The sequence below is a fragment of the Manacus vitellinus genome, unplaced genomic scaffold, assembly GCF_001715985.3.
Source record: "Manacus vitellinus isolate BGI_N305 unplaced genomic scaffold, ASM171598v3 scaffold_56_pilon, whole genome shotgun sequence".
Classification (NCBI taxonomy): Eukaryota; Metazoa; Chordata; class Aves; order Passeriformes; family Pipridae; genus Manacus; species Manacus vitellinus.
In genome coordinates this window covers 3,017,459-3,044,358 of record NW_021940660.1, presented here as the reverse complement: position 1 = coordinate 3,044,358, position 26,900 = coordinate 3,017,459, and the positions used below count along the sequence as shown (strand labels likewise).

Sequence of the window (26,900 nt, the reverse complement as noted above, 5' to 3'; positions counted from 1 at the left end):
GAAAAAAAAACCATCTTGGAACACTTTATTCCCACATTTTGCTCAGAATTTGAGATATTTCCCTAGCCCCCCTCCCCAGAAAGCACAGGAGGCTGGGATATAGTCCAGCTGCTGTCAATCAGACTGAAGAGCTGGCTCTAATTGTGATAGATTCAAGCATGTGCCTCTGCCTTTCTTGTCGAAGCTAGAACATGCCTGCATAGAGCCAGCTCTCCTACTATCAGCACAGTTCATAGCAGCAAACTCCGTACTTGCTCCTGAACAAAAATAAACAGTTTGATGGTATAACTGCATCTACACTAGGTTCTGCCAGGACAGCAGTTAGATGCCATTTTATTTTTAGTATTCCTAGCCTACATAAGTATGCAAGAGCAAGACTTTTAAATATAGACCTAGCCTTCATATTTTTCTTCATTAGAGCTCTAGCAGAATGCCTAAAATGTAAACCACATTACAGAATATGCAGAATATGGGCTACAGGAACAGCACATACTTACTACTTTTCATCAGGTATATATTTGCTATCCTATTATTATTGTAATATACATTACATAAAAGAGAAAAAGCAGAATTATCTAAATCACATACACTCAGTGCTTCTCAAAAGACTAAAATCGTATCACAGACAGTAAAATGAATGTCAAAGGTATTGTGTGTTTCAGAAGATCAACTTCTATAATCTACCCAATTGCCTACCATAAACATAAAATGGAAACTGGGGAGAAGTATCTGGAGGATAAATTTGGGGTTCTGCACAGGTAGTCAGGCTAGTAGAATTTGTCATTCTCACAAACTTTAGAATTTCATTTTGATAGACTGTTAATAATTTTTAAATTTTTCTATAGGGGGGTTTATTTTTTAACATTGCCTCAAGGTCATTTTATCCCCAACCAATGATAACTTCTACATCTTAATATTAAAACAATAACTACCCAGAAAAGGGCATTTCCCAGGGAGTAATGACTGGCTGGGAGGAGTTGATGGCCTGAGGCACTGCTGAGGGCCATTAACCCTGGCCAGTTATTAATCTCCAGGAAGTGCCCTGCACCAAGGTTGTTGTTGCTATTTTAAGCACAGATCGAGGGGGGCGAAATGGACATCTTAGTGTACAGGTTTCTTTAACACATGATGCCATTTCCTTTGTTGCAGTTTATGGAGGACATTTCTAGAAAGAGGGAATGCTTTTCCTGATACCCAACCAGATTTCACAGATCATTTTGCAGCCCTCTATTGTACACACAGTAACTTATCAAACTGAGAAAACAGTTGGGTTTTTAAGAGATTGTCTTGTCCCTCTAAATAATAGTCTGCATATTCACACTTTAATAAGACGAACAGAAATATGCAACCCTTCATGTCACTGTCAGTAAAATTACATTCTAGAAATATCTTTTTAATCACGCTGTCTTTATGTTTAGGGCATTTCCTTTGTCAATACTCCTGCTTAATGATCGCTCACAAATCTCTGCAAAAAAGGAATTTTAGCAACAACTGCCAAAGCACATCCTGCTTCAGCTTCAGCTTCAGCTAGCCATTAAGGAGTTTGTCTTTTCCAATAATCAAGCAGATTGGGTCATTTTCTAGGAGATGGTTGGTGAAGTATTTCAGAAACGGCTTTAATTTTCTCCTAGTTCTTACCCTAAGGGTAAAGTTTTAAAGATGTTTTCATAGTCCTCACAGAACTGTGAAAATTGTTCTTTTTTTTGCAGAGATCAATAACTCACTTTTCAAATCAAAAGGATATTCTTAGCATATGTACAAATAGTCCTCTGCCTTACTATTTTTCAAACCTTAGCTGTGAAAGTAAAACAAACAAAATAAGTCATGGCTTTATAGCATGCATAGAAAGAAAGTACAGTTCTGCACTAAACTAGTTTGACAGGCTTCTCAACAAAGCAGTAGTTTCCAAGTGAAAAACATAAAAAAAAGACCTTCTCACATTTGTCCTCAAGGTCCTAATTTGTCACCACAAACATGTACATCTGAATCATAAATTGATTGTAAAAATCTCACTGAGTTTACTATGTGGTCTTATTTTCAGTTACAAATTGCAGTTTTCAGCAAAAGATATGTGCTGCCTTAAAACAAAATTCCCTCAAATTGATGATCAGAGTATGTTTCCATCTCTTTACCAGATCAATATTTTAAAAAAATATATAATCAAAAAACTCCAATGCAAATGTGGGGTTGGGACCAAACTTTGGGTTGTGGCAGTTGGGACCAAACATTATGACATGTACTTCACGGTCATTTGAAACACGCATGATCAGACACTGCCTCTGGGTAAATTTTTAGCAGACTTTCTGGTGTTTCTGTATGTAGGATTGTCTGAGGTGACCCTCTGGAAAATTCAGCCTTTCAAATCTCGGTGAACTGAAGACAGCATTTGAATTACAAACCCCTTAGCACATCATTTCAAACTAGTTCAAAATACACCTTCATCTCAGTTTCAGTTCACGAAATGTAGTTACATGCTAATCAGGTTGTCAAAACACAGTAGAGGAACAATGGTCCAAAGGTTGAGACAGGACTGGGAGGCAGGAGAGGGTTTCTGATCCTGGGTGCAAACCTAACAGCTCTTTGTGCATTGACAATGGAAATCCATAAGAATGGGTTATGGAGCTCAGTCCTCCTTCTCTGACATGCACCAGCAGCATGTCTCTAGGTCAAGCTTAGAGCAGTATTTCCCTCGAAAATTCTCCCAGCTTTTAAGAAATCTGTGGCACAGGAATTCCCTGAGCCAGAGGTGATGCTTTCAAATAGCTTTTCCAGTAGGTTTTGATCAACCTGTATGTACCTCCGGGACTGGCAATACCCTACGAGAATGAGCTCCGCAGCTGCAGAGCTATGTGATGAATTATCTCCTATTGCTCATTTCCACCTATCACCCTTCTGGTTCCAATCTAGAAGAATGTGAACTACACAGTGTATTTAAAATGTTAAAAAAAAAAAAATCAACACGCTGGCATAGTGATGGGCCTTGCTTTGTTCTCTCTTCCTTTCCCAGAAATTCTGTTTGATATGCTTTATTTCAATGCTAGTCAGCATTAAGCTGAAATTTTCATAGTGCTCTCTACTGTAACCTCACTATAGTTAGCTTACAATCCCTCACTGTACATATAAATTTATTACTGCTTAATTCCATGTGCATACTACATTTTACCTTTAATTTTTTTTTGGTAGTTCATTGGCCAGTCACTCAGTGACTGAGTGCAAGATCCTTCACAACCCCTTACAGTCAGCTCTCATCTTTATCTCCATACAATACATACTATTATCAGCAAATTTTACATTCTTAAAATTCTCTCTCTTTTCCAGATTGGTAATAAACATTTTAAATAGCATAGAACACAGTACAGATCCCTAAGAAATCTTCCTGGAGCTCTCTATCCACTGTGAAAATTGAGTATTTATTCCTTAACATTGTTTCTCATGTCTAACTTGTTATTTATTCATGTAAGTTTCTTCCTCTAATCTTACAGGAACTTAATTTCTTTCCAACTCTTCAGTGGAGGACCCTATCAAATACTTCTGGAAACCCAAGCTCAGTTTATCATCTGAGTCTCTCTTGATGTCCTCAAAAAACTTCTTTTTTTTTTCAAGGCAAAGCATACTACAAATGGGGTTCTTTTTGTTTGTTTGTTTTCTTTTTACTAGTTCTGTTTTTCAGAACAATTCTTACCAACTTGCATACAAGGATAAAAGATTTTAGGTCTGTAGTTCCCCAGATCTCTCCCAGAAAAGAGGTGTAACACTGACTCCACGTCACTTCTCTGCTACTTTTCAAGCCTCAAGCACATCTGCTATAGCCAACATGACTATCAAAGTGGAAATGATGAGAATTTTCCTGTATTTTCTCTTTTTTTTTTTTACTAACACCTAAGCCTCCAGGAGTGAAAATTTACAGCACCATATTTTGTAGCTCAGTCCCATCTCTATTAATATTCAGGTCATGTGAAGCTTGAACATTTTTTATACCTTGTGGAAGAGTCTTTCCCAGAAAACTTTCTTCCTTATAAGAAAATGTGATCTCAAAGACCCAATACATCAACATTTCTGTTACTAGGCTCTGTTTCTGTTCATTCTTCCTTGCAAATAGAAATTGCTGTACCTACAGAAATGGATAAGCACTTCTGGTGTAAATAAATTGTGTAAATCAGAGTTCTTGCTGAATTCCTCCTTAGACTGCACATAGGAAAATGCATCCTGCTGGCTCACAAACAGCTGAATCAGGATCAGGAGCAATGAGGACACCCTCAGGATGGGAGAGTGGAAGCTGCCTCGGAACATATAGAGGTATGTTGTTAATGTGTCTGCTGTTCTTTCATATCAGCTCTCTTCCCTCTCTTTTCTAGGAAGCATCTTTCTTTACTGTTTTTTATTCCTCCCTTTTTCTTGTGGTTAATGGAAAAGAAAAAAAAGGAACATGGTCATATGCTTCATGCTCCGAGGCCTCGTCTCTTCTCCCCACCACAGTAGCCACTGGAAATTGAGGAGTTGTGACCATTCTGGTGCTCCACATTAGCTAGGGTCATGTGGTTTAGTTCCTGGGAAAGGTAATCCATATGAGTACCTTATTCCAACCTCATCTTCCCTTTTCAGCTAGGATTTCCTCTGATGTTAAGGGAATAGGCCTACTGCCAATTTTCTGTAGTGAAAGGGATCTTTTCCATATGGTGAATTTAACAACTGCTGTGTGGGCTTTTTCACCTCCTACTAAGCATCCACCTCATACCCAAGCTGGCTTTAGGAAGTTTAAGCTGCAGCGATAACTTCTGGAGTTTTTTAATGTGATTTGTAGATCTGAAATTCAGATAAAGGAATATAGGTAGCTGTTCTGCACTGCTGGGAACTTCTGGGAGTATGCATTCCCAGCTTGTGGTTCCCTCCCCTTGTGCTCTGTCCTTTTCAGTTCATGTGGAAAAGCATTTGGACTTCCAGCAAGGATCCTCTGATAGGCCTGAGAATGCACAGCAGGTACCGTCCCCATTCAGGTGACTATACACTGGTTGGTGTTGGCACCAAGTGAGGTCCACATGGGCATGGCCCTACCTGGTTGTTTAGAAATGTTTTATTCCAAGTTTGTAGGTGTTGAGCTTGTCAAGATGTCTGTGACTTATCACACGGATGCACAGCTCAGCAGGTATTTGGAGTACAAAGTATAATTTCGTTGTGATGGAAATGCAAAGCTATCTATATTAGCCCTAGGAAGAGTAGAACTTTTTATAATTTTAATCAAGTCAGTGACTGGTATCTAAAATGCAAATACTGTGTACTCTGTACAACATCTCATAGGTCTCTAAACATCCATTAAAAGCAAAAGCTATAATAATACCTGCAAAAATACACAGCTTATTACTAATACCTCTAGTGAGAAATCCAACTTTGACCTTCTCCTTACAGTAAAGCTGTGAAGTCTATGATTCCTCTGTATCTTAAACAGTTTTCCACGTAATGTCCCTTAATTTTAAGTCTCAAAGGAGATCTACAGCAATTTTAGATATCCTGGTCAATTCCTTTCAGTAACTAGATTACAAGGTCTACCATTAGTGCAGATTTAGTGAGGAAAAAGGTTTATATAAATAGATAAATTCTGTTCATAGTCTGTGGATGAAAACTATTATTAAAACTAGAGCTGGTCTGACACATAAGACTGATGATCTCACTTCAGGGATTACTTTGGAAAACTAACCAAACCACTCCAAATAAACTATCCAAATAACTATTATTGCTGTTGCAAATCTATTTCTATTCACTTTATAACTTCACAAAACCTTTTCGAACATTGCATGTTTCTGCAACAAAATTTATTTATAGGAGCAAGGCACTCACATGTGCCTATTAAGGTTGTATTTTTTTCCCTCAGTAACACCTTATTTTTCCTATCCTCACAGAGTAGAATTAAACCAAATCTGGTTTTTTTACCTAAATTAGAAAAAAAAATTTCAAACCAAGAACCCACGAGCACCCAAAGCAAACAAAAGTGTCATCCTTATTTCATACTTCTATGGTAGAAAAAAAAATGCATAATATAAAACACTATTTACACCATTCCATGAGATTAAAAAAAATCCCCAAAAAACAACCACCAACAAAACCCCCACAATGCTACAGAGAAGTTGGTTACCAGCCTGGGATCCAGCGATCTGTTCCCACACACTCTCTAGCATGGCTATTCCCGACAGGTGTTCCTGGGACATTCTGAACAAAATGTTGAATAAAAATATATCTTTAACAGTTTCAGCCTTGAAAAGCTGCTCTCTGCTGAGTAACTGTCAGAGAGACTGTCAGCAACATTCCGCAAGCAGCAGAACAAACATTAAGACAAGAGTTTTCAGCTTAGTTTTGGGGTCCAAGAGTACTTAATGTTTCTAGCAGAAGAGGTTTCTCAATTCAACACATTGTGACACTGATATCTCAATCACAGATTCAGTGTCACAGCTGACAATCTGGTATCCTGTGTACATTCCCCAGAGTCATGGAGGAGAGCAAACTCATTTGTGTTGAGCTTGGAGGCCAAAAAGTTACTTTTAAGACTTCAGTATACTAACATAACAATGTTGAAAAAAATTCAATTTGCCATCTTCTTCCCAGATCTCAGTTCTTTCTTGTAGTACAAATTTCTCAGACATTTGCTTGTTTGTGATGGACTTCTGTTAGCCTGGTAGGGAATGACATTTCCCCCGCAATCTCTTTTATGAAGTGTCCTGTCAAAGCCCTTTATTTGTACTGCTGTGACCTCCTGCACATGCTCAGACTCAAAGTAATTTGCATACTGAGGTTTTTCATTCATTTGTTTACTTTATTATCATCTACAGGGCACCAGTTACCGTTTTAAGAAGGTTTAGAAAGACTATTTGGCAACTGCATCCATCACCCTCTTACTGAACCCTCAGTTCACGTTTTTCTGCAGAGAAGTATTTTACCATTTTTAAACATTGCTCTTTTCAAGCTTGTTCTCCCCAGTGAAAATGCTAAAGAGATTACCACTCCTTGCTTTACCAGCACACCAAGGTGTACTGCCAATACCAGTATTCACAGTTCCCAGCACAGATAATGGTCGATCTGTAGCTATTGTAAAGTACATGAATATAAAATTTTAGCAGTAAGTTCTCCTCCAAGGTTTTATAGTTTTCTTTTCCACCTTCTCAGTCAGTTCCTACTTTTTTGTAGCCATTTGCTAATGTAAAAGCAATTACTTTTTTCTGCACAGTTTTCATTCCTGATCATATCACTAGGTGAGTTCTACTTGGCTAAATTCATATTTCTTAGGTAAACTAATTTCTTGAACGTGCCATAAACTGCCATTTTTTCAGCCACATTTTGGCTGAAAGTACATCAACACACCATATAATCAGGTATCTCCTTGGTGAATGAAAGTGGGACTTATTGTGACATTAGTTCTTTTACCCCTTTATCTAAAGCACTTTAAATACTGCATGTCCCAATTATAGCCTAGCCTTTTTAACATGAATTGACAACTTTATACCTTTCTCATCTGTGGTAGGTTGACCCCAGTAAGCAGCTAAGCCCCCATCCAGCTACCTGTTCATGTCCCACTTCCAAGTCTCCCCTCTGCCATTCCAAACCAGTCTAAGGAGGCCTTAGAAAGGGAGAGTCTTCCTATCTCACATCATGATGTTGAGGTAATACCTGTATTACATGGGAACAGCTTTTATTGGTCACAAATGTTTCTCTATAGCAGGGAGCAAAGAAAACAGATGACCAGGCTACGATTATGGTTTCAGTGATCAGTCCTCTCAAACAAGAGTAATTAAACTTGAGTCTTAAAATTCTGATTATTGATATTTTTCTTTCACTTTTTTCTTGAGTCTTAGACTAATATACTACTATATAAACAACTTTTTGGGGGAAGTGGGGATGCAAAATTTTTCAATAAGGTGTCAGCTTTATATTAATTAAGCAGTATTTTAACATTTAGGCTATGAAATTAAAAAAATAATTGTTTCATCTTTTCTCACTGTCAAGTTCTCAGTCTCTCCTACTAAAAAAAAAAAATCTACCAAACAAAATCTATTTTCCGATGATTAATAATTGCAGAGAATGAAAAGTCCTGTGGTAATAGATGGAATGTGTGGCCATGGCACAGAAAAATATACTTAAAAGACAATGTAAGGAAGATGTTCGGATATGACAGACAGTCCAGTACAAATATGTAAAACTACAGTATTTGGGAAAGTAAAGAAAAAGATGACAAATACAAACAGACTCATTTTTTTCTCACTTTTGCAGTGCTCTGACTGAAAGGTTGTTTTTTTGGTATATACAAAAGCAGTTGACACAACATTTTTAAATATGCATCCCTTGAAAATCTAACAATAAGCAATGTTCAATAATATAAGCTTTAAATGTTCTCAGCCAAATTTTTGAAGTAACATCTTACTGAGACGACTGAAGTACAAGAACGAAAACAATCAACTGGAAATCATTTTAACAGATAAATTTGATTTTAAAAAAATAATAAAAATTCTATTTTTTTAAATAATCTTGGACCTTACCATCTAATTTCTGTGTGTGTGTGTGTGTTTTCTGAAAAAACAGTAACAGTAACACTAAATTAACTCAATTTAAAAAATCTCAAATTGAAACAGCACAGCTTTTGATAATACTTCACCAGCAAACATACAAAATCCAGGCACCTTCTCTTTCTTCTTGGACTCTTACAAATAATTTAGTCCCTGCTGGTGGCACTGAAGCAAGTTTCTGGTGGTGGCAGCTTTTGCCCTAGTCCTCTTGGAGTGGATTCTGAGTCAAAGGGAGAAGAAAGTATAAGAGAAGAGTGGGAAAGACTGCCAGTCAGAGACAACTGAAAGCCACAAGCAAGAATCAGGAACCAGAAGAGCCAAAGAATGCGGCCACTCACTACAGGGGTGAAGACAGCACAGGGGAGATGCTAGTTTCTGATTTATAGAGGCAACATGTCACAGTTAAGTGACATTACCACTGAGCTGTGACTGGTGGTCCTCTTTTGCACAACCTATTGCAAAATTTAGTTTACATCCTAGCCTCTGTTGGGGGAATTTGGCTGCCCTTTCTGGTTTGCTTCTTCCCAATGGCACAAGATAGGATGCTGTCGTGTGATCATCTTCTAGTGAAGTAGCTATTTTGCTCTTATTCCTTTCATCTGTAAGATAAAACTTACCTTAAATTACTTATATTACACAGAAAAAGCAATTATGTGTAAGTTTCAATTTGCTTTTAAAATTTGCCATAGTAATTTTTTTACTGTAATCACTTGTATTCTCATCTGCTTGGCCTTCATTTGAACAGAATATGTCATCCTTTGCTTGGTAATTAAGTTCACCCAAACAGTTCTCAGAAATTGGTTTTGGTTTTAATAAAACTCACAAAGTTTAAAAAGCCTTTCTGAAGGAGTGAACAGACACTGGAGAAAGAAAATTCTGCAAGGTTTAATTATACAGAATATCTCATAATAAGCACCAAGGCACTTCTACTTAGTGAAAAAAAAATTGTTTTCAGTTAGCAACAAATTTATTGTTATAATTGTGACAGATCTTAGAGTTCACAGGCATGTTTTAAAAACCCCTGTAAGCAATGCCAAGGTCTACTGCTGGACTGCTTCCCCCATGCCCACACAGGCATTACCAACCTCAAAGATGCCACAGTAGCAGCCACAGCCAACATGCAGGATCTGAATTCACATTCTCAAAGTAATAACTCACATATAATGAGGGATGATCAGAAGATGCTGACCACAGGCATTGTGGAAGAGTGGGACTTCATCCCACACACGACACAAGGTCTCAGAAAATTCAAATCTTACTTTTGAAATGCTGCTAGTGCTTTTCCTCACAGAAGAGAATGGTTTGATCTTGAGTACAAAGTGCTGTGAGGGATTTTTGGTGAAGACTGCACTGGAATAGCATTCCCACAGCAGAAATGGTCAACAGTCTGCCTGCATGCAATATCCAGGATTTTGATAAAGGATGTTAAAATCAAAATCAGGGAATAAATCAAAATCAGGATATTATTTTTTGGTTCATACTTTCACTATGATGAAATAGTAAATAAGTAAAAAAAAAGAACAGTAAATAAAGTGACAAGAATCTCAGCAAACAAACACACAGTCCATCCACAGCGGAGTATTAAACATGCAGCACTTAACTTTTACTGTCAATACGTTGTCTTTAAATTCTTTTATACTTGCTGATACATTGAAACACAAGGAATAAGAAAAAAATAAAACATATTATCTTCTTGTCATAATATATTCAGGAACATTCACTTACTTTGCTCATAGCTGAACCATGGAGGTAACAACTTCAAGAGAGAAGATATGCAGGCTATAGGATTTCTGACTTTATCCATTTGAGATAATGATTGAGGAGAATTTTACTTTCCACCTCATGGTTCTTATCCACTAGAACAGTACCTAAAAACCCTTATGCCAGCTAGCTGGAGTCATTGCTCCCAGCTTTGACTATTACCTTTCCGACAGATATTCCCCAGAGCCAAACAAGCTCTAACAAAACTTGTAGTGAAGTTAACTTTAAGTATTGTTTTTTTCACCTAAAGCAGTCAATTGCTTATAAAAATATTATAACTATCTTTCACATTTGGATTAAGAATGAAAAAAACCATATTCCCTTTATGATTAAAGTTAATTCACAGAAACAATTATTATTATAAGTTACATCTTTAAATATAATCTCAAATACAAAATTATTCACAACAGAATTGACAAGCATTCACACGGGGATCAACTCTTTTCCTTGATATTATCTCTTTGAATGTAAACATCAGCCTAAGTAAAACATCAGCCTAAGTAAAACATCATGACTGTTCTCTGTATAACAGTCATTTCACAGAATTTTCTGTCATAAATATATTTGGATGGGTTATTCTGGTTTTTAGCAACTTACTTGCATGTCAATAAATCAATTTGCATTCTATTTAATAAATACTAAATATCTGAGTTTTCACAGGTTTATAAACGGGATATTCTAAATAAGTATGCTGCATCTTTATGATTAAGTGGCACTTACATGGTTTGGAAAGTCAGCCTTCAATTCAGCAATGCTTTTACACCAATATGCTGCTGTTTTCTCGCTGATCAGTTCAATGTTTAGAAAAGAGCCTTGGCCTGGGCCATACATAGGACCTGAAGTAGTTCCACGGACAATTCTTGGAGAAACATTGGTCACAATATCCTGCAAAACAGCGAATACTTTCAGACAAATTTTTCAAAGAGAGGCATATATCAACAATGTATATAATATAAACTTAAATGCACCAAGTGTTTTAAAAATCTACTATTATTATGAGTAAAAGCTACAACTGTAGGGCAGTTCTCTAAAACAGGAGATTCTCTAATTAAATTCTTTACATCAGAGGAGAGAAATGTTTCCTGTGTGTATGAAGTGGTATGATAACTACCAAGAAAATGCCAATATGAGGCACCTACAAACTGCCATACAAATTATCATTCAAATGATGCTTCTGTGTTGGGTAGAGGGCATGTAAGACTTTGTGTAGAAACTTGTGTAGGCCTCAGTCATGTAACAGCATACATGTGAACTATCCTCCCCAAAGGTGATCAAAGTCCATGTCCTACACTCGCAGTGAGGCGCTGCTCACCAGCCTCTCTGTTGCAAAGGCACAGGCCAGGCACCAGCAAAAGTACATCAAACTTCACAAATAAAACCGTACCATTAAAAGAGATCAAAATCAAAAAATAAAACAAAACATAGTGAAGAAGAAGATTAATATTGTAAAGCATGACATTTCTGAAGGTCATTGTGAGGTCAGCAAACAATTTTGAAACATACAGTAAACACACAAAATGTTGACTTGTTTAGCAGTCCTAATTAAGCTGCGATGTCACTAGATATATATTAACAAAGAACTGTAAATTCTGCCATTATTTAAAACTAAAGAGAAACATGGATGGCAAAATGTTCCTTTTGCCAATTTCCAATTAAAAATAATTTTGAGTAAAGGTCATTTATTTACAAATGTATCAGACTTATTTGTTGAAGTACCCCTCCTCACCATCTTGTCATTTTTAGTGAGATAACATGAACCTCCATTAGTATATAGCAATTAAGGTCAATTTACATATTTTAATTAAGAACCATCCCATATAAAACAATTAGGGTAATAGGCATACTAACTGGATTTCATAACATTTGGACGTTTTTCCAGCTAGATAGACAGGAAACCTTAATTAGCATTAATTAGCACTGATCTGCATATGTTTGATAAGGCATACCCTTGCCACAAAAGATTATTTATTCCTGAATCTGCCAAATGCTGCAGTTACAGAGGATAAAAGGACTTTTCTTCACATTGTATGTAAATTTGAGGCAATCTTAATTTGCTTATAAAGTTGAATTAATTATTATACAGTAAATATGCACTAATATTTTATATAGATAATTATATGTCCATTTACATATGTAAAAATCATACAAAGTAATCTCCCGAGTTCATCTATTTGCAGACCTAGTAAGTCTGAGACATGGACATCACATTAATCCTCAGTTTTCCTATTATAATATTTTCCTTTCATCACAAAAGTTTTACGTCCCTCTCAACGGTTAAGTTATATTTTCAGAAAAAAGGAAATTCAGAACTTTTTCTGAATTTATGCAAACCAAAACTATACATCAAAGTACATTCCCTTCACTTCCAAAACAAATCTCAAAAATTGCAGCATATGCAGAACCATTTACATCAGTTTGCTCCACATTATCCTCTTAACCATTTCACTCCTTTTAAATTGTCTCTGAGGAGCTTGTAGTTTGACTTCATTGTAGAAAGCTATTCATGCACACTGGCCATCACCCCAGTATGAGAAAACACACAAAGTCAACAACTGAACTGCTGGCAATCTCACCTGAGTCCTTCCAACACAGGGTGCATGTAAGCATGTGCTGATGTGATTACTTTGACCATCCTGCAAGCAACCACAAGCTGCCTTTTCCCATGCACCAAAGCAGTCAGAAGCAATGTAGCTACAGTAGTATGGCACTAAGCCTGAGCTAACAGCCTGTCAGTTGGTGGGAATTATTACTTTTGGGTTTAGTGCGAATGATGATAATGCACATGGGTCTGACTTTCATTTTGTAGCTTGCTTGTGGACATGTGTTTGCCAGATAATGCTTGGAGCCACTGATGGTACTGTTTGATATCTTACTACGTGCAAGTCTTGGTGTTCTTCCAGTGACTTTCATTTTACTACAGGTAAGAATTCAAAGACTGAGATATTATAGCCTAGATTATACCTCTTGTGGGCCACTCACAAAGCCCCGGTCTACTTCCACGCAAAAACACTGAAATTTTTCTATCTGCTTTCGGTCTCCAAAGGAACAGAGACCTTTGCTTAGACTCTGTGACTGCTCCTGAATCCCCATGGCTTTGATTCACTCTTTCCCAGAGCTCAGTCATAGTCAACATCTGAGCGACAATTTATCTCTCCAGAATCCCACAAAGCTGAATCAGGAAATGCACAGACTTTGCAAACTATCTCAAAACCAGCTATTTTTCATTTTAATGACCACAGGAGATACACAGAGACATATGAAACAGTAAACACACGTTCATCTCTCTGCCTGCATTTCCTCACTGTTGAATTTTCCTTGAGATTTTGTGAGATCCCCATTGCTGTGAGACCTTCATCTCCCATTCCCCACCACCTGCTTCTTCAAATGGCGGCTTCCACTGCCTCCCTACTGCCACTGTGTCGCAAGAACCCTCTGGTGTGTCCATGCATCACTTTATCTTTCCTGACCAAGCTGTTTCTGCTTCCTAAAATCCTTCCTGGCTTTCAAATCCAAACATTACCACCTGGCTGCTTTGTGTTAGTTCATCCCAGGAGGGATATGCCTGTCCTTATTTAAGATCCCGGTCCTCAATTGCCATTCCTAGTTAAGAGTAAACTAGATGGAGAGAGTCTGTAATGATTGACATGCTGGCACTCCTCCTGTCTCGTTAGCACATGACAGCCCCAGACACCGGGAGACTCACAGTTCATGGAAACAAAATGGAATTTATAACTTATGTGATGATTCAAGGACACTGTCTATGTACATACAAGAATAAAATCACACAAGTGACAGAATAGAAAATTGTCTCTTTGAGATGAGTGTGAAATACCTACTTGCCTTACCAACATCTTCGTCTTCTGTCTCCTGCCACAGCTATGAAAGCTGAACAGGGAGAGAGTTAGGCAAAGGATCTACTGGCAGGCTTAGCCAACTTCATGGCCCTTGGTCTTAGGAGTGAGTTTTACAGAATACCACAGGTTGTTTCACTAAGACAGGAAATTCTGGTGGCTGGCCTATTGCTACTGCTGTCTCCAAAACCAGTAGGTAAGGGCAGAGCAGCTGAAATAGTCCAAGTGCTCCAGTCCATGGGTTTGTGACAGACCACCTTCTGGTGCTTTAATTGAACACTGACTTTCCCTGTTTGTAGGAACTGTAGGCCAAATGCTGGCACTGTCTTTTCTTTTCTGAAACCCCAGAACTTTTATCCCAACTATGCACACAACCTTTTTATTGTTAATAAAAATTACTGTTTGCATAAAAAGCCATAAGAGAACTGGAGTGAGAAACCTGACAGGAAGTACTTCAAGGTTTGAACCTAAAAGCTTTACTGATTCTAGGCAAAGCTGACTGTTACAAAGAGATGACCTGAGCAATGAGTTGGTCTGGTCCCTGCACACAGTTGAAAGTAGAGGTCCACATACAGGAATAGAAGAATGTCTCCAATCTCCAAAACAAATCAAGTACATAACTTCCCCAGGCAATGGAGACAATGAACAGTCCTTGGGAAAAGTAGCACAAAACTTTCATGTACTCTGAAGAAGAACAAGGATAGAAGACTTTTAATAAAGAGCAAGTAGGGGAGAATAAAGCTTATATCTTTCAACACAAAAAGACAAAGCTATGGAAAAAAACCCCAAACCTAAAAAAATCATTGGCAAAGATAACAGAAAAGACCATATCAAATTACTTTGTTTTGTGGGGAAATATTGCAAATTAATGTAGACTTGGGGATCAGGGGAAATGTATTCAGTACTAGGTTAAAGCAAAACAACCTGGAAGGGGGAAGTTAATGTAAATAAAGAGAAACAGTGACAACAAATGGAATCAAGGGTGTGAATCATGAATGTTTCAGTTGCTGAATTTCTTGCCTTGCCTCAAAAGCTTATTCATTTTTTCAGGAGAGCACAACAGAAACAATCTCAGGACATCATCAAGAAAAGTGGTGTTACATAGATAAAAGCACCAATATTGTGCTGCTTTTGGATTCCCCTCTTCCACGTACAACCAATTCTGGTATTCTAGTAACTTGAGACTGAGTTAATTTGCATTACACATATATTTCTGTTCCTGTTGATTAATTAATTAACACACTGAAAAGACGACCCAAGGCATTGATCAGGCCCCATTTGCTCTCATAATCTCTGAACTCTGCAATCAGATCATTGAATTCTAAACTACTTAAGTCTAATGGGCTGGGAGATTTGAGAAAACATTTTAAAGATAAAGCCCAGACTCTCAGCAGTTTTTAGTCAGCTAAATTTAAATAAAGGTATATATCAATACATCAGTCCATACCTTTCTAGTCATTCTGAAATTTGTTTTGCTTCGCACTGTCCACATTTGCAGCTAATAATTGCCACAGATTTTTGTGTTGTAAAAACACAACCGTCCTGCCTAAAATGAGTGATGAAAGCATGTTTGGGCAGCAGGGACATTTTGAGCTTTAGGGGATCTGAAGGATTGTTGGGCACAGTGTTAGATCATGCGACAAGTACAATCATTGTGTGTTTCTCCTAAACTAATCAGCAGAGAAATAATTCACATTGTGAATATTAAAGTTGTCTGTCATCTAAGGGCATGGAAGTTAATGACACGTAGAAATTAATCAAGCCATTCACCTCTCTCTCAGAATTATTGTTTTAGGGGAACCAAGAAGACAGCTCTTCATTAACAGAGTTTGCTTATTATTTCATAATCATATCTCCTAGAAACTAAAAAAAACCCACCACAAAATTTGGAGTAAAATGTGTTAAGAGGTCAGTTGTAGAAAAGCAGTCTCCTAAGAGGTATACCACCTCATGCCTACTCCATTGATGCAGTTATATTAGGCAAATATAATAAAAGGAAAAAAGATAAATGTGTATGATTCTTCATATCAAAGCTCTGATGTGTTTCTATTGATTTGCAGAGCTCGAAACATTCTTTTTCTGTCCATTTTTTAAAAAATATTACAGCTAACAATATGTTAATGAACACTTGAAATAACAAGGTTGCTGTGGGGAAAAGACTGGGGGTAAAATTAAAGGAAACTGGAAAGTTACAAAAATTTCAGTCAGCATACATGCTAAGAGGGGGATGAAATGGACGATGGAGCAGAGTGGAAAGTTACAGAAACAGCTGTAACAATATGGAAAATTATAGAGAGAAAATGCAATTGCTGCTCCCTGGATGGAACAACTTCCCACACATGCTAAGGGGGACTAAATGAAGGGTGGAGTGGAGTGGAGACACTGCAGCCAGGCTCTGTTGAAATCCTCACAAGAGGGGGAACTTGGTGATACCTTGTAGCTGATAAACCACATAGCACCTGTCAGCCACGGGAGAAAAAAGATGTCTTGCTGTTGAATCAGCAACCATAGCGAGATCACAGATGTAACACTAATGCACACCTCCATCCCAAGGGTGACCTCAAGATGTAATACTGATGTTACCCACCTCCAAGGTATGACCACCCCCACTAAACATGATATATGACTGGAGTCATAAATATCTGCAGCACAATTAAGGTTTCAAATGAGATTTTTGGATTTTAAAAATACATTTAATCATGCTATAGCAAGCGTTAACATGAGTTTTCTTCACTCTGAGAGGCTTCCAAGAAACACAGAGAACTTCTCTAGCACCATTGGTCCCCAAAGTCAATGAAAGTCACTTCATACTTCAAATTAAGCTTTTCTCCTCTTTAACTAATGAAAGCAGATAGGAATTAGTGACCATTGTCAGTTTCTTTTCATTAATATGAGAAAAAAAGATTAAACACAATGAGTAGATTACTATTTCTAACAAAGTTAATTTATTTGACCTTTCTTTCTTCTAGGGAGGGAGGGCATTATACTTGCCAAGTGGACTATGTGTCTGCACATTCCTGGGGTTGCTGCTCACTAAATGTCCATGTGAACATCAAAGCAGCCACACTGGCCTCTTTGTGGAGGACACATGTAAATAAATACCTTTTAAAGGTAATTTTAGTCTAGTATGTCAAAACAGCATATTTAAAGTTAGTAGACAGTAAACTGCAATGTAAAAAAACAAACCAGATGTAAGGTTCTACTTTACTATATTCAATACACCACCTTCTTTAACTGAGTTACTAAGTACTGCAACTGAAAAACGCAGTCATTTAAGCAAAATATGATGTGCTTTTCTTCACGAATTTTCAAAAATATATTGAAAAGGCTGTATGGATTTCAAAATCTACTATTTGTGAAATGTTTTTAGAGCTTATTTTCTAAATGCTTTAATCAACCCCCCAACACCCAAGATTCAGTTTTCCCTGCAGTCTTCACTAATTATAGCAGAACTTTATTTCAATTTCACCTATGTAAAAAAATGGAGAAGGAGACATTGCCTTTTTCTGCCTAATATCACTGTAGTTAAAACATTCTGGAAATCTGGCTCACTGCTGTTTGCACACCCTCATAGAATGGCATCACAGACTTATGTCCTTGTAATTCCCTGCCAACTCTCACTCAAGGTCTTGTGATGATTTGCCTCTTCTGTGACTCAGCTGTCTAGCCAGACTGTGTCTAGTATCACCCCTTCTGGAGTTTTAACCATCCACAAAAGGCAAGTGAAACCTGAAGTAACAATACCACTGCACACAGCACTGTTCCTATACATCCCTTCTGACTTGTTCCTCCTCACCTCCTCCATCAGAACTGAGACATGCTACATATCTGGAGCGTTTCTTTTATGAGGCCCAAAGCACTGAATTGCTCTCCTGAATTTCTCCAAGCTCAGAATTTTTTCCAGCTGAACTGGAAGATACATCCACAGCAAGGACCTCTACAAAGACAAAACCATTCCAACAGGTACAACCATGAAGACCTTATCTGCTAGAGTAGGATTTTTACAACACATACCAAGACTTAACAAGACTCTGGCTCATGGAGCAAGGCAAATAAATTTGCTTGTGATTTCTGCCCAAGGAGGTTTGATGTAGCCACTGGCACCTTCCAGTGCACAAACCACTATGTTGCACACAACGCTGCCTGTTGAATTTGTAACACTTGCATTCGTATTTTATTTTAGTGAGGGAATAGGTCAGACTTTATTCTTCCCATATAAGTATAAAACCTCATCAAAATCCATTCCTCACTCTCTCCTCTTCCCCTCAGTGCATACAGAGGCATTTTTTTAAAATTAAAACCACCTTGACAGAAAAACTTATCTCAGAACATCCCACCATGCAGAAACTGCTCTAATCTCTCCACCACCAGATGCGAAATGTAGTACCATAAAGACACCTCCTTTCTTTCATTGCTTTTGAGAACGAAGTCTACACCTAGCCCTCCCTTTCCTCTTCATTGCTTTCCTTCTCTTGAAGTCAGATAGCATAAAATGATGTAAAATAATTATTTTTAAGTTCCTTCACTAAAATAAGAACTGAATTGAAAAATATAATATTTCCTCAGCCTTCCAGCATTGTTTGCATTGGTGATTTAAAGTGTAAGTGTTCTGATCTTTCCACTAGTACAGAACAGATCTTGAAAAGGAACCTTGCTGTAACTTGCAAATTGTGCTTCTTCAGCTTTTACATACAAGATCTGGTATATTATAAAGGGGAAAAAGATACCTTAAAAATATTCTCCTCTGTCTTTTGATGTCTGTTTGTCTTATGTTTGCAAAGATGAAAGTACTCAAATCTTTACTTATCTTGTATTCAAGAAGTCTGGAGTACAAACAGTGCTTGTAAATCTTTGTTAATATTCTACTCTACCTCTTGACTCACTAAGCTGAGTTATGCAAATTATTTTTTTAAAAAACAGACCATTTCCTCAAAAATGCTTTTACAACACTAAACTGTCTCATTTGTGTTTATTAAGCTAATTTAACACTACAGCTTCAGCAAGTACAATGGCTTTCCAAATCACTAAGTTAGCACAGAAGACTGCAGCCCCATAAGGGAAAGAGCAATATGTCAGGACTTTGGAGAAAAACTGACAAACCACTCATATTGTGTAAAAGAGAAACAACAAGTTAGAGGTTTAGTTACTATACATCTGATGTTTTTCTATACTGTCTCATTAATGCTTTAAGATTTAACCATGAGAATGCATGAGAAACTACAAAATTTACAGAGGTCAAACTTAATTTCTACCCAAGCTTTTATCATTGCTGCTTGCTCAGCACACCACCCTTCTTACTAATGCAATTCTCAGACAGTAGGCCATCAGTACTGACAACTTGTGATAAAGACAGCAAAATTCCAAGCTCTTTAGATAATCTGACTGTATCAGTGTATTAAAAAAAAAATTTATTCTCTTTACCTTAGAAAAATTGTGGAACAATCCCATCCTGCTGCAAGTCAAATAGAAATGGTTTGCTGCCCTTGCTCAAAACAATAGCTGTCCCTCAATCTTTGTCATACATGATGGTTTGTCTAGAAGTCCTAATACTATAAACTAAAGCTCCTTAAAATAAATTAGGACATTCAAATACAATACAAATTATGAGTAAAAGTACAAAATAATTAGAAATTAGAATGGTAACTATAATGTTTATGTCAAATCTACAAATATTTTCTAGTTGATTTATATATTTCACAAGAAAATTAAGTTCTGATCTTTGTTTACAATTACATTCACTCGAGCAGCTTAAAACCCCCCACTTTTTATAATGCAAGGTCATACTGATTTAAAATTAAAACATTAAATTTAATATTTTTTTATTTTTTGAGATATTTGTTTGTTTTCTGGACATTAGAACATAAGGACATTTTTACTGTAATTACAAAAGATAATTTTTAAAATGTATTATGTCCTACAGCACTTTGCCTTGACAAACAATTACTAGATACTGCATTGAACAGAATACAAAAAGCAATCTTTATCACAAGGTTAAAATTAGTCTTTGAACAAAAGATGCTTTCAAAACAAATCCAAACTCTCATCAGCTTTGTATCAGTTTCTCTGCAAAAGACAGGGAAGTGAGGAATGGAGAGAAGAGAAAGAAAAGAAAAACCCTGAAGGGCATTTGAAAAATTTCTTGCTAATGTTCACACATTTTATCAGTTTTCTGATAAAGGTGTAAGCAGTAGGACACGATTAAATTTCTGCTGTCAAACTGCATTGTGGTCAGAAACTATACGCATCAAAGAAGGAGAAACAGACTTACAGTTCTTGAGAGAAAATTGCATCTCTATGCAGACATTCACTTTTGGATCTGTTTTTGCATTTCAGGGTTATTGGTTGGACTTGATAATCTTAAGGGTCTTTTCCAACCTAAATGATTCTACAATTCTTAGATCTCAGTGTTTTGATATAGTAAACTACCTAATCAATGAATGGTTGCTTTAGGCGATTGACGAGAAAAATGTTCAGTGTCTCAAAACATTAATTAATTTTCAGTAAGAGGTCACAAGAACAGAAAACCATGTTGCAAATGTTGCAATGCTAATGATTTGAGGAGAACAGAATGGAATAAAATAGCAGTACATGGGTAAATAAAATATCTGCATGGAGTGCAGCTTTTGATCTGTATCCTAAACTGAAATTTCTTTGCCATGGCTTCTAAGGACCTTGTGTACCTTCACAAAGGTGGAAAATTAATACATAATAATTGAAATATACTACTCCAGTCCATAATGCTGACCCTTGGTACTATAGTGGATTTAGATTACAACAACCTAGCTTGCCTTAAGAGATTAATTATTTTACTGACATCTAAAAATATTAGTCCATTTTCAGCTGTCAAGGAATATCATCACCAAATCAGTAATCAAAACTTGTGAAATGTACTTAACTGACCACATAAAGGAGCAGCAATTCTTAAGATTTCTTTCTAGATGACCATTATTGAATGGTCCCATGAAATATTAATGAAAAGGTACTTTTAAAAGCATGAGTCTAAGAAAATCAGGCAAGAACCAACAGAAGTAAAACCTTGTAAAAAATCAAAAACAGTTAAGACCCTGGAAAGAGACGGAAGAATTACATGACATGTTTGCAGCAGCAAATTTGAAAGAGTCACTAAAGCAGTCACGCTTACTCAGGAGAATACAAATTCTCTTTTTGTACCTAAAGAAAAGACCAAATTAACATAGTTTTTTTCAAACATCATCATTGAGAGAACTCAATGTTATTTTCTTTAATACTGTTTTCTAATTGCTAAAGAAAATACTATAATAAGGCAATAGGGCACCATCAGTAGCAGGAGGTTCCTAACAGGATGACTAAAAGTCAAGACATTCAATACCACAGAATGAGCTCCTTTAGAAGAAAAATGCGAGAGGATTGCAGGTGGTCTCATAATTCTAACAAAATCCCTGACAGAAAGAGCAAACAATGAGAAAATGGGATCTTTAAAGCCCACAACATCTAGGATTTTGCACTCAATGTATAAACATGGAAATTAAACAAACAAAAACTCTAACACAGCAATACTAATGGCTGCTAATTAAGCATGTAACTTCACACTTGAAAAAAGCAAAGAGGTAACTATTTATTTAAGAGACAATACTACATGGATTAACAAAGCTCCTGTCAACAACTGTGGACACCTGTACCAAGCTCACTTATTGCCTAATTAAATATTAACATGTCCTGATAGAATCTGTGGTATAATTTTAATTACTGTTTTCTCATAGGGAAGCCATATAATCAATGTATTTCTAGCTGTTCCTAGAGGCTGTTTTGTAAAACTCCATTAGTCAATTGTGAACCATCACTAAAATATTTTTCTTCGGATTTCTGTAAGTAAACCAAGACTATTATATTCTCCTAGGAGGAGGGAGGACTAGATGCCTCCTTTCAAGTGGAAAAAATATGACTTCTTCAATAATCAAGAATAAAATCTTTTAACTACGATCCTATTTAAAGAGCTTTTAAAACTCTTGCACAAAGAATCAACATTAGGGAGTTACAGATCACCAAAGTTGTATTTAAATTTATGTATAATCCAAAACATTTTTATTATTGGATTAAGTAATTAGGATGAGAATCACATTACTTCCTTGAAGCATGTATTAAAATTTTCTGCTGGGGATGAACTGCAAATATTGAGGTACATCTTGTACCTACTTGCGTATTTTCTTTTTCCATTAGGTTTAAGAATACTTAAATGCTATAAGCATTGATTAACATTTGTGTATATTTAGGAGTGAGAACTGCAAGGAAACAATATCAAATCTATTTGGGAAGCTATTTAAACAGCTAGTACTATAACTTTCAAAATATCAATTCTCCAGGTAGCACTAAACAATTTCAAGTCATAGATAAAGGGGTACAGGGAAGGTGGAAGCATCTAAGGGAATATTTTGTTTTACATTCCAATGATAATCTAGCCATAACACTTCTACTTTGATAACCCGAGCTCTTAAACATTAACTTTGTTTGAACATACTTCCTTTTATCTTTTTTGATCTAGAAGTCCTATAGAAGTCAAAGGGTCTTTTGGAAGAGCAGGGATTGCTAGGCTGAACCACTTAACATTCACAGAGTCTGATTATACAGAGATCTGGATAACATAATCATGGGGAAAAACAAACCCTGAAAATACCAACTCCTATGAATTTTAACTCAGCATGTGAACATCTTGTAAAAGATTCAAAACCAATTTTAATTCACTATTACATTTTAGACAGGATCTTTAAAATAGACTTTGATTTTTGCTAGAGGTATCGTCTACTTTAAAATCCATGAAAAAAAATCTAGAATTTTCCTCTTTGTATTGGCTACCAGAATGAGGACACACATTAGAGTATTGCATGCAAACTGTTAGATTTTATGTTCATAGACATAAAAGTAGTTGAAATACTTTTCAGAATAGATTTAAATTAAATTTAAAAAATCAAATAATTGACAAAATTGTTTTGAAATTACTTTCCTACGAATCAACTTTCAAGAAATCTCAAATCTTGTACTGCAAATTGAACTATCATCTTGAATTAATTACTATTTTTGTAATGACTAATGCATTTTTTCTGATCCCCTGAATCACGGAACAAACTCTCCTGGCATATTTTGATTGATAAGGATGCAGTACTGCTATGGCAGAAAAGCTCATACTGAACTTGGGGCATCATGTTTACATCCCAGGGAGTACGTTTGAAAATACAAACCCTGGGTAGACTGAGCTCAGGAAGGGCAGATCCAGCAGTCCAGATCTGCCATTACAGATCTGAGCACCTCTGAGAGCACTGTGTGATCTTCCATCAGTCATCACAAGAGGTGCCACACATAGGCTCCATAATCTAGAGAGGGATGGCTTTTTCCTCCTGAGAGCTTCACAGCAGAGATTTCCAGCCTGCTGGGCTGATTCTGCTTTTCCAGACTGAGCTCTTAATAAATAAACATTCAGTGTTTGCAGATGTCGTACCTTCTCTAACAGACAGAAATCCACGCAGAGAAAAGCTGAAGTGCACATAGAATTTTTATGCCAAAGGACGAGCTCTGATTCCCATCTGCTTGTGGCAGACACAGAGGCCCCACCTCAAGCCCAGTTTTCCTCTGCAATCACCGGAAGTTTTCAAAGCAGTAGGTTAATCATTGGCTATTAACTTTTTTAAATGCCGGTGAAAAATGACACATTCTATTGGCTTTTAAAAATCAACCCTGTGGGACATAAAGCCCAAATTTAATAAAGCAAAAAGAGCAAAGCTCATTACAATATTCTTTTAAGAACTGAAAGTAATCATGATACATGGAAATTCCTAACAAGACAATTCTCCTGTTTACCACTGAGGAAAAAAATTATTCTAAGCTGACCATGTCCTTTTTCATTAAATGTATAACAGGTCCCAAACTCCAGCCCTCTCTGGAGTCATTGCTCAGGTCTGTCAGTTAAGTAAATATGCTCATCAGAGGATCTAGCAGGCACACACAGATAAGGTAGACATGAAGTCCATTCCCCTTGAAATCAATAGGAAGGTGGTTGTTAGACACTATAATTGAGTTAGGGTTTCATTTGGGAATCTGTGGTAAATGTTCCCACTCTTACTGCCACAGGGGTGTAAGAAAGTATACGACAGCTGTGGCTGGATCTCTGGCACCATTAATGGTAGAGCCAGCTGAGACCCACTACAAAAGGCTTATGCATGCTCAAAACTGGAATACTAAGAGTAAATCTGTCCTCTGTCCTAGAGAGGGCAGCTTGACCTGCAGGCTCTCTTTATTCCAACAGAATATTGATTTAAAACTGCGGCAAGGATTCAAAAGCCTTCTGATGCTAAACCTAAAAAGTCAGGTACAAAGTTGTATAAGGAGAAATATGTTTTTTAGCCCCACCAGAAATCCTTGATGAGGGATAATTATACTAGTGATAAATAGGATATAGGGATTGTCTTCCCATCCTTTTCCCTATCTGTGGAGAACTGTGGAGTTTAAAGCAAAGCTCACTTCAAAATGCCATGAAGGAACAGGATATACCCATTACTGCCACTTGCCAGATCACATGAGCAGTCTCACTCTAAGGGCAATGAAGCCAAGTTTGCATCAGAGCCAAGGAGAGTTCCACAGCACCGAGATCCAGTGTTACTCCACACACCCATGAATTACTGATATTTTCTTCTCAGCCCAGAGTTGTATCCCCATGTATGGAGATTAATCTATACAGTATAGTCAATGCTCACGTAATGCACAAAACAATTAAGTATATAATGGATTGCATATTTCTGGTTTTGGAGTCAGTAGGGATCTGGATTTTTATATCTCTGCTTATTTCAGACAACCTTCCCTAGTTAATACTGGTTTGTGCAGCCAGTACAGAACAGGACAGACTTCTTTGCCGTACATCTAAGAACAGCAAGGATAAAACTATTTTGTGCACACACTAGTACAGCAAGATCTTTCATACTCATGGCATTTAACCAGTATTTTGTAAACTACAATGCAAAACACTAAAGTGCAGTGTCCCCAGAGTATCGACAAATGTTTTGACAAGTTCTTAAACTACAATCACAGAAACTAGAGTTATTGTAGGAAGGAAACCAATTGGGCATTACATAAGCTCTTTATGCCACACAGCTTTTCATGACTTATCTTCATATATTTGAATTTTATGCAAACATATATGCAATATATATATGCATATTTGCAAAATAAGTTGCATAATTTTTAATTTGCATTATCCATACTTCAATGAAACATTTGTTTCTTTTGCTACTCTTTAACCTACAGCCTCCTTAAGGGAAAAAAACTGTCTGTTTAAAATCTGACTCATCCCATTAGTCTATGATATTTAGTGTCATCAGTGATAATAACACTTCTTAACTGGGCCCATTCCTGCAATTAATTTCCTGTTCACAGTTCCCATCAACTCCAATATGCATTCCAATATGGCTCCATTGCCAGATCTGAGTCTTATTAAAATAATACCATTTTTACTTTTTTTTTTCTGTGAATAGAAGGATGCTGAGAATGGCTAACTTCCTAAACATTATACATGTACACCCATCAACAACCCAGTTCTTTTTGAAAGAACTCATGTATAAAAATGAGTACTGCTTCTACTGCAGTTCTTTAAAAGTGACTTCTCTTTCATTGCAGTCATTTTGTTCTGCAGTAATGGAACACAATCTATTTGTGAAAATAGATGCACCTACTTTTTATTTACACATACTGAATTCTATACCATGAATTCTCCTGATTTTAATTATGCATAAATATTTCCCAGTGATACAGGAAACAGAGCTCCCCCCCATCTAGATTATGAACACTAGCATCTCTAAAGAATTTTTCTTTTTTAAGTGAAGATAAGTTACTGCATTAAAAATAAATGAGGTATTTTTTGTCAGTTGATTGGACACCGAATACACATAATAAATCACCAAGAGCATTGTATGCTAGTCTACGTGCTAACCTTGAGCTGCAGTTTATCTATTGCCTGCAATTCAGAAGACAATAAGGTATTTTATCCAATCAGCTGATCAGCTGAAGAAACTCAGAAGGCTGAAATGGCTTTGAAATACACAGGCTTTTAGATATCAAATTACCTCTGGAACCCTCTACCCAGAAGTAACTCGAACAAAACCCATTTGAAATACAGCTTCAATATTCAAAAAAATCAATAATTTAAACCACAGGTTGAACATTTTTACTGCTTCCACTGCAGACTGTCATTTTTTGAAATGAAAATGCTAACGGCACCAAAGGGGAAAGCTCCAGCCAGAAGAGATACATGTGTGCAGGCATGGATTGGCTAGAAATGCTGGTTTACTTTCCCTCCCCCAGTTAACGTTTATATAAGATCTCTTAAAATAAACAACTCTCATTTCCACTGCTTGGAAAAGAGAATGTTTTTCTTTGTTGCACTTGATGTTTCTATCCATGAGAGCTTAGCTGTATCAAGACACTTCACTGTAAACATTCATGCTGAATGCAAATACTACATCCTCAATTATGCTATTAAGTCATATTATTTTGAAACAGGCACTAATGTTGTAGGTTTGAATACCAGCTAGCACACTGTGAACTCTTGATTTATAGGTAGAAAAGCAGGAATATAGGTGATGTTATGTTCCAACATCTACATTAGAAACAGGAAGCAGTCCAGCACATCTTGCAAAAACCAAACAAGTATGGATGGTCCACTGCCCATGACACAAGCTCATTTAGGCAGAGAAATGGTTGGCTGACAAAAACTTCTTAAAAG

General features: G+C 36.7%; 1 protein-coding gene across 1 annotated transcript in view; it reads right to left on the bottom strand.

The window, feature by feature from the left end:
* Window positions 1-26,900, bottom strand: part of DPYD (dihydropyrimidine dehydrogenase) — a 338,474-nt gene that overhangs the window by 120,308 nt on the left and 191,266 nt on the right. Inside the window, exon 15 of the mRNA XM_029963231.1 lies at window positions 11,028-11,192. Coding sequence (XP_029819091.1) covers window positions 11,028-11,192 — 165 coding nt within the window. The remainder of the gene's footprint in view (window positions 1-11,027; window positions 11,193-26,900) is intronic.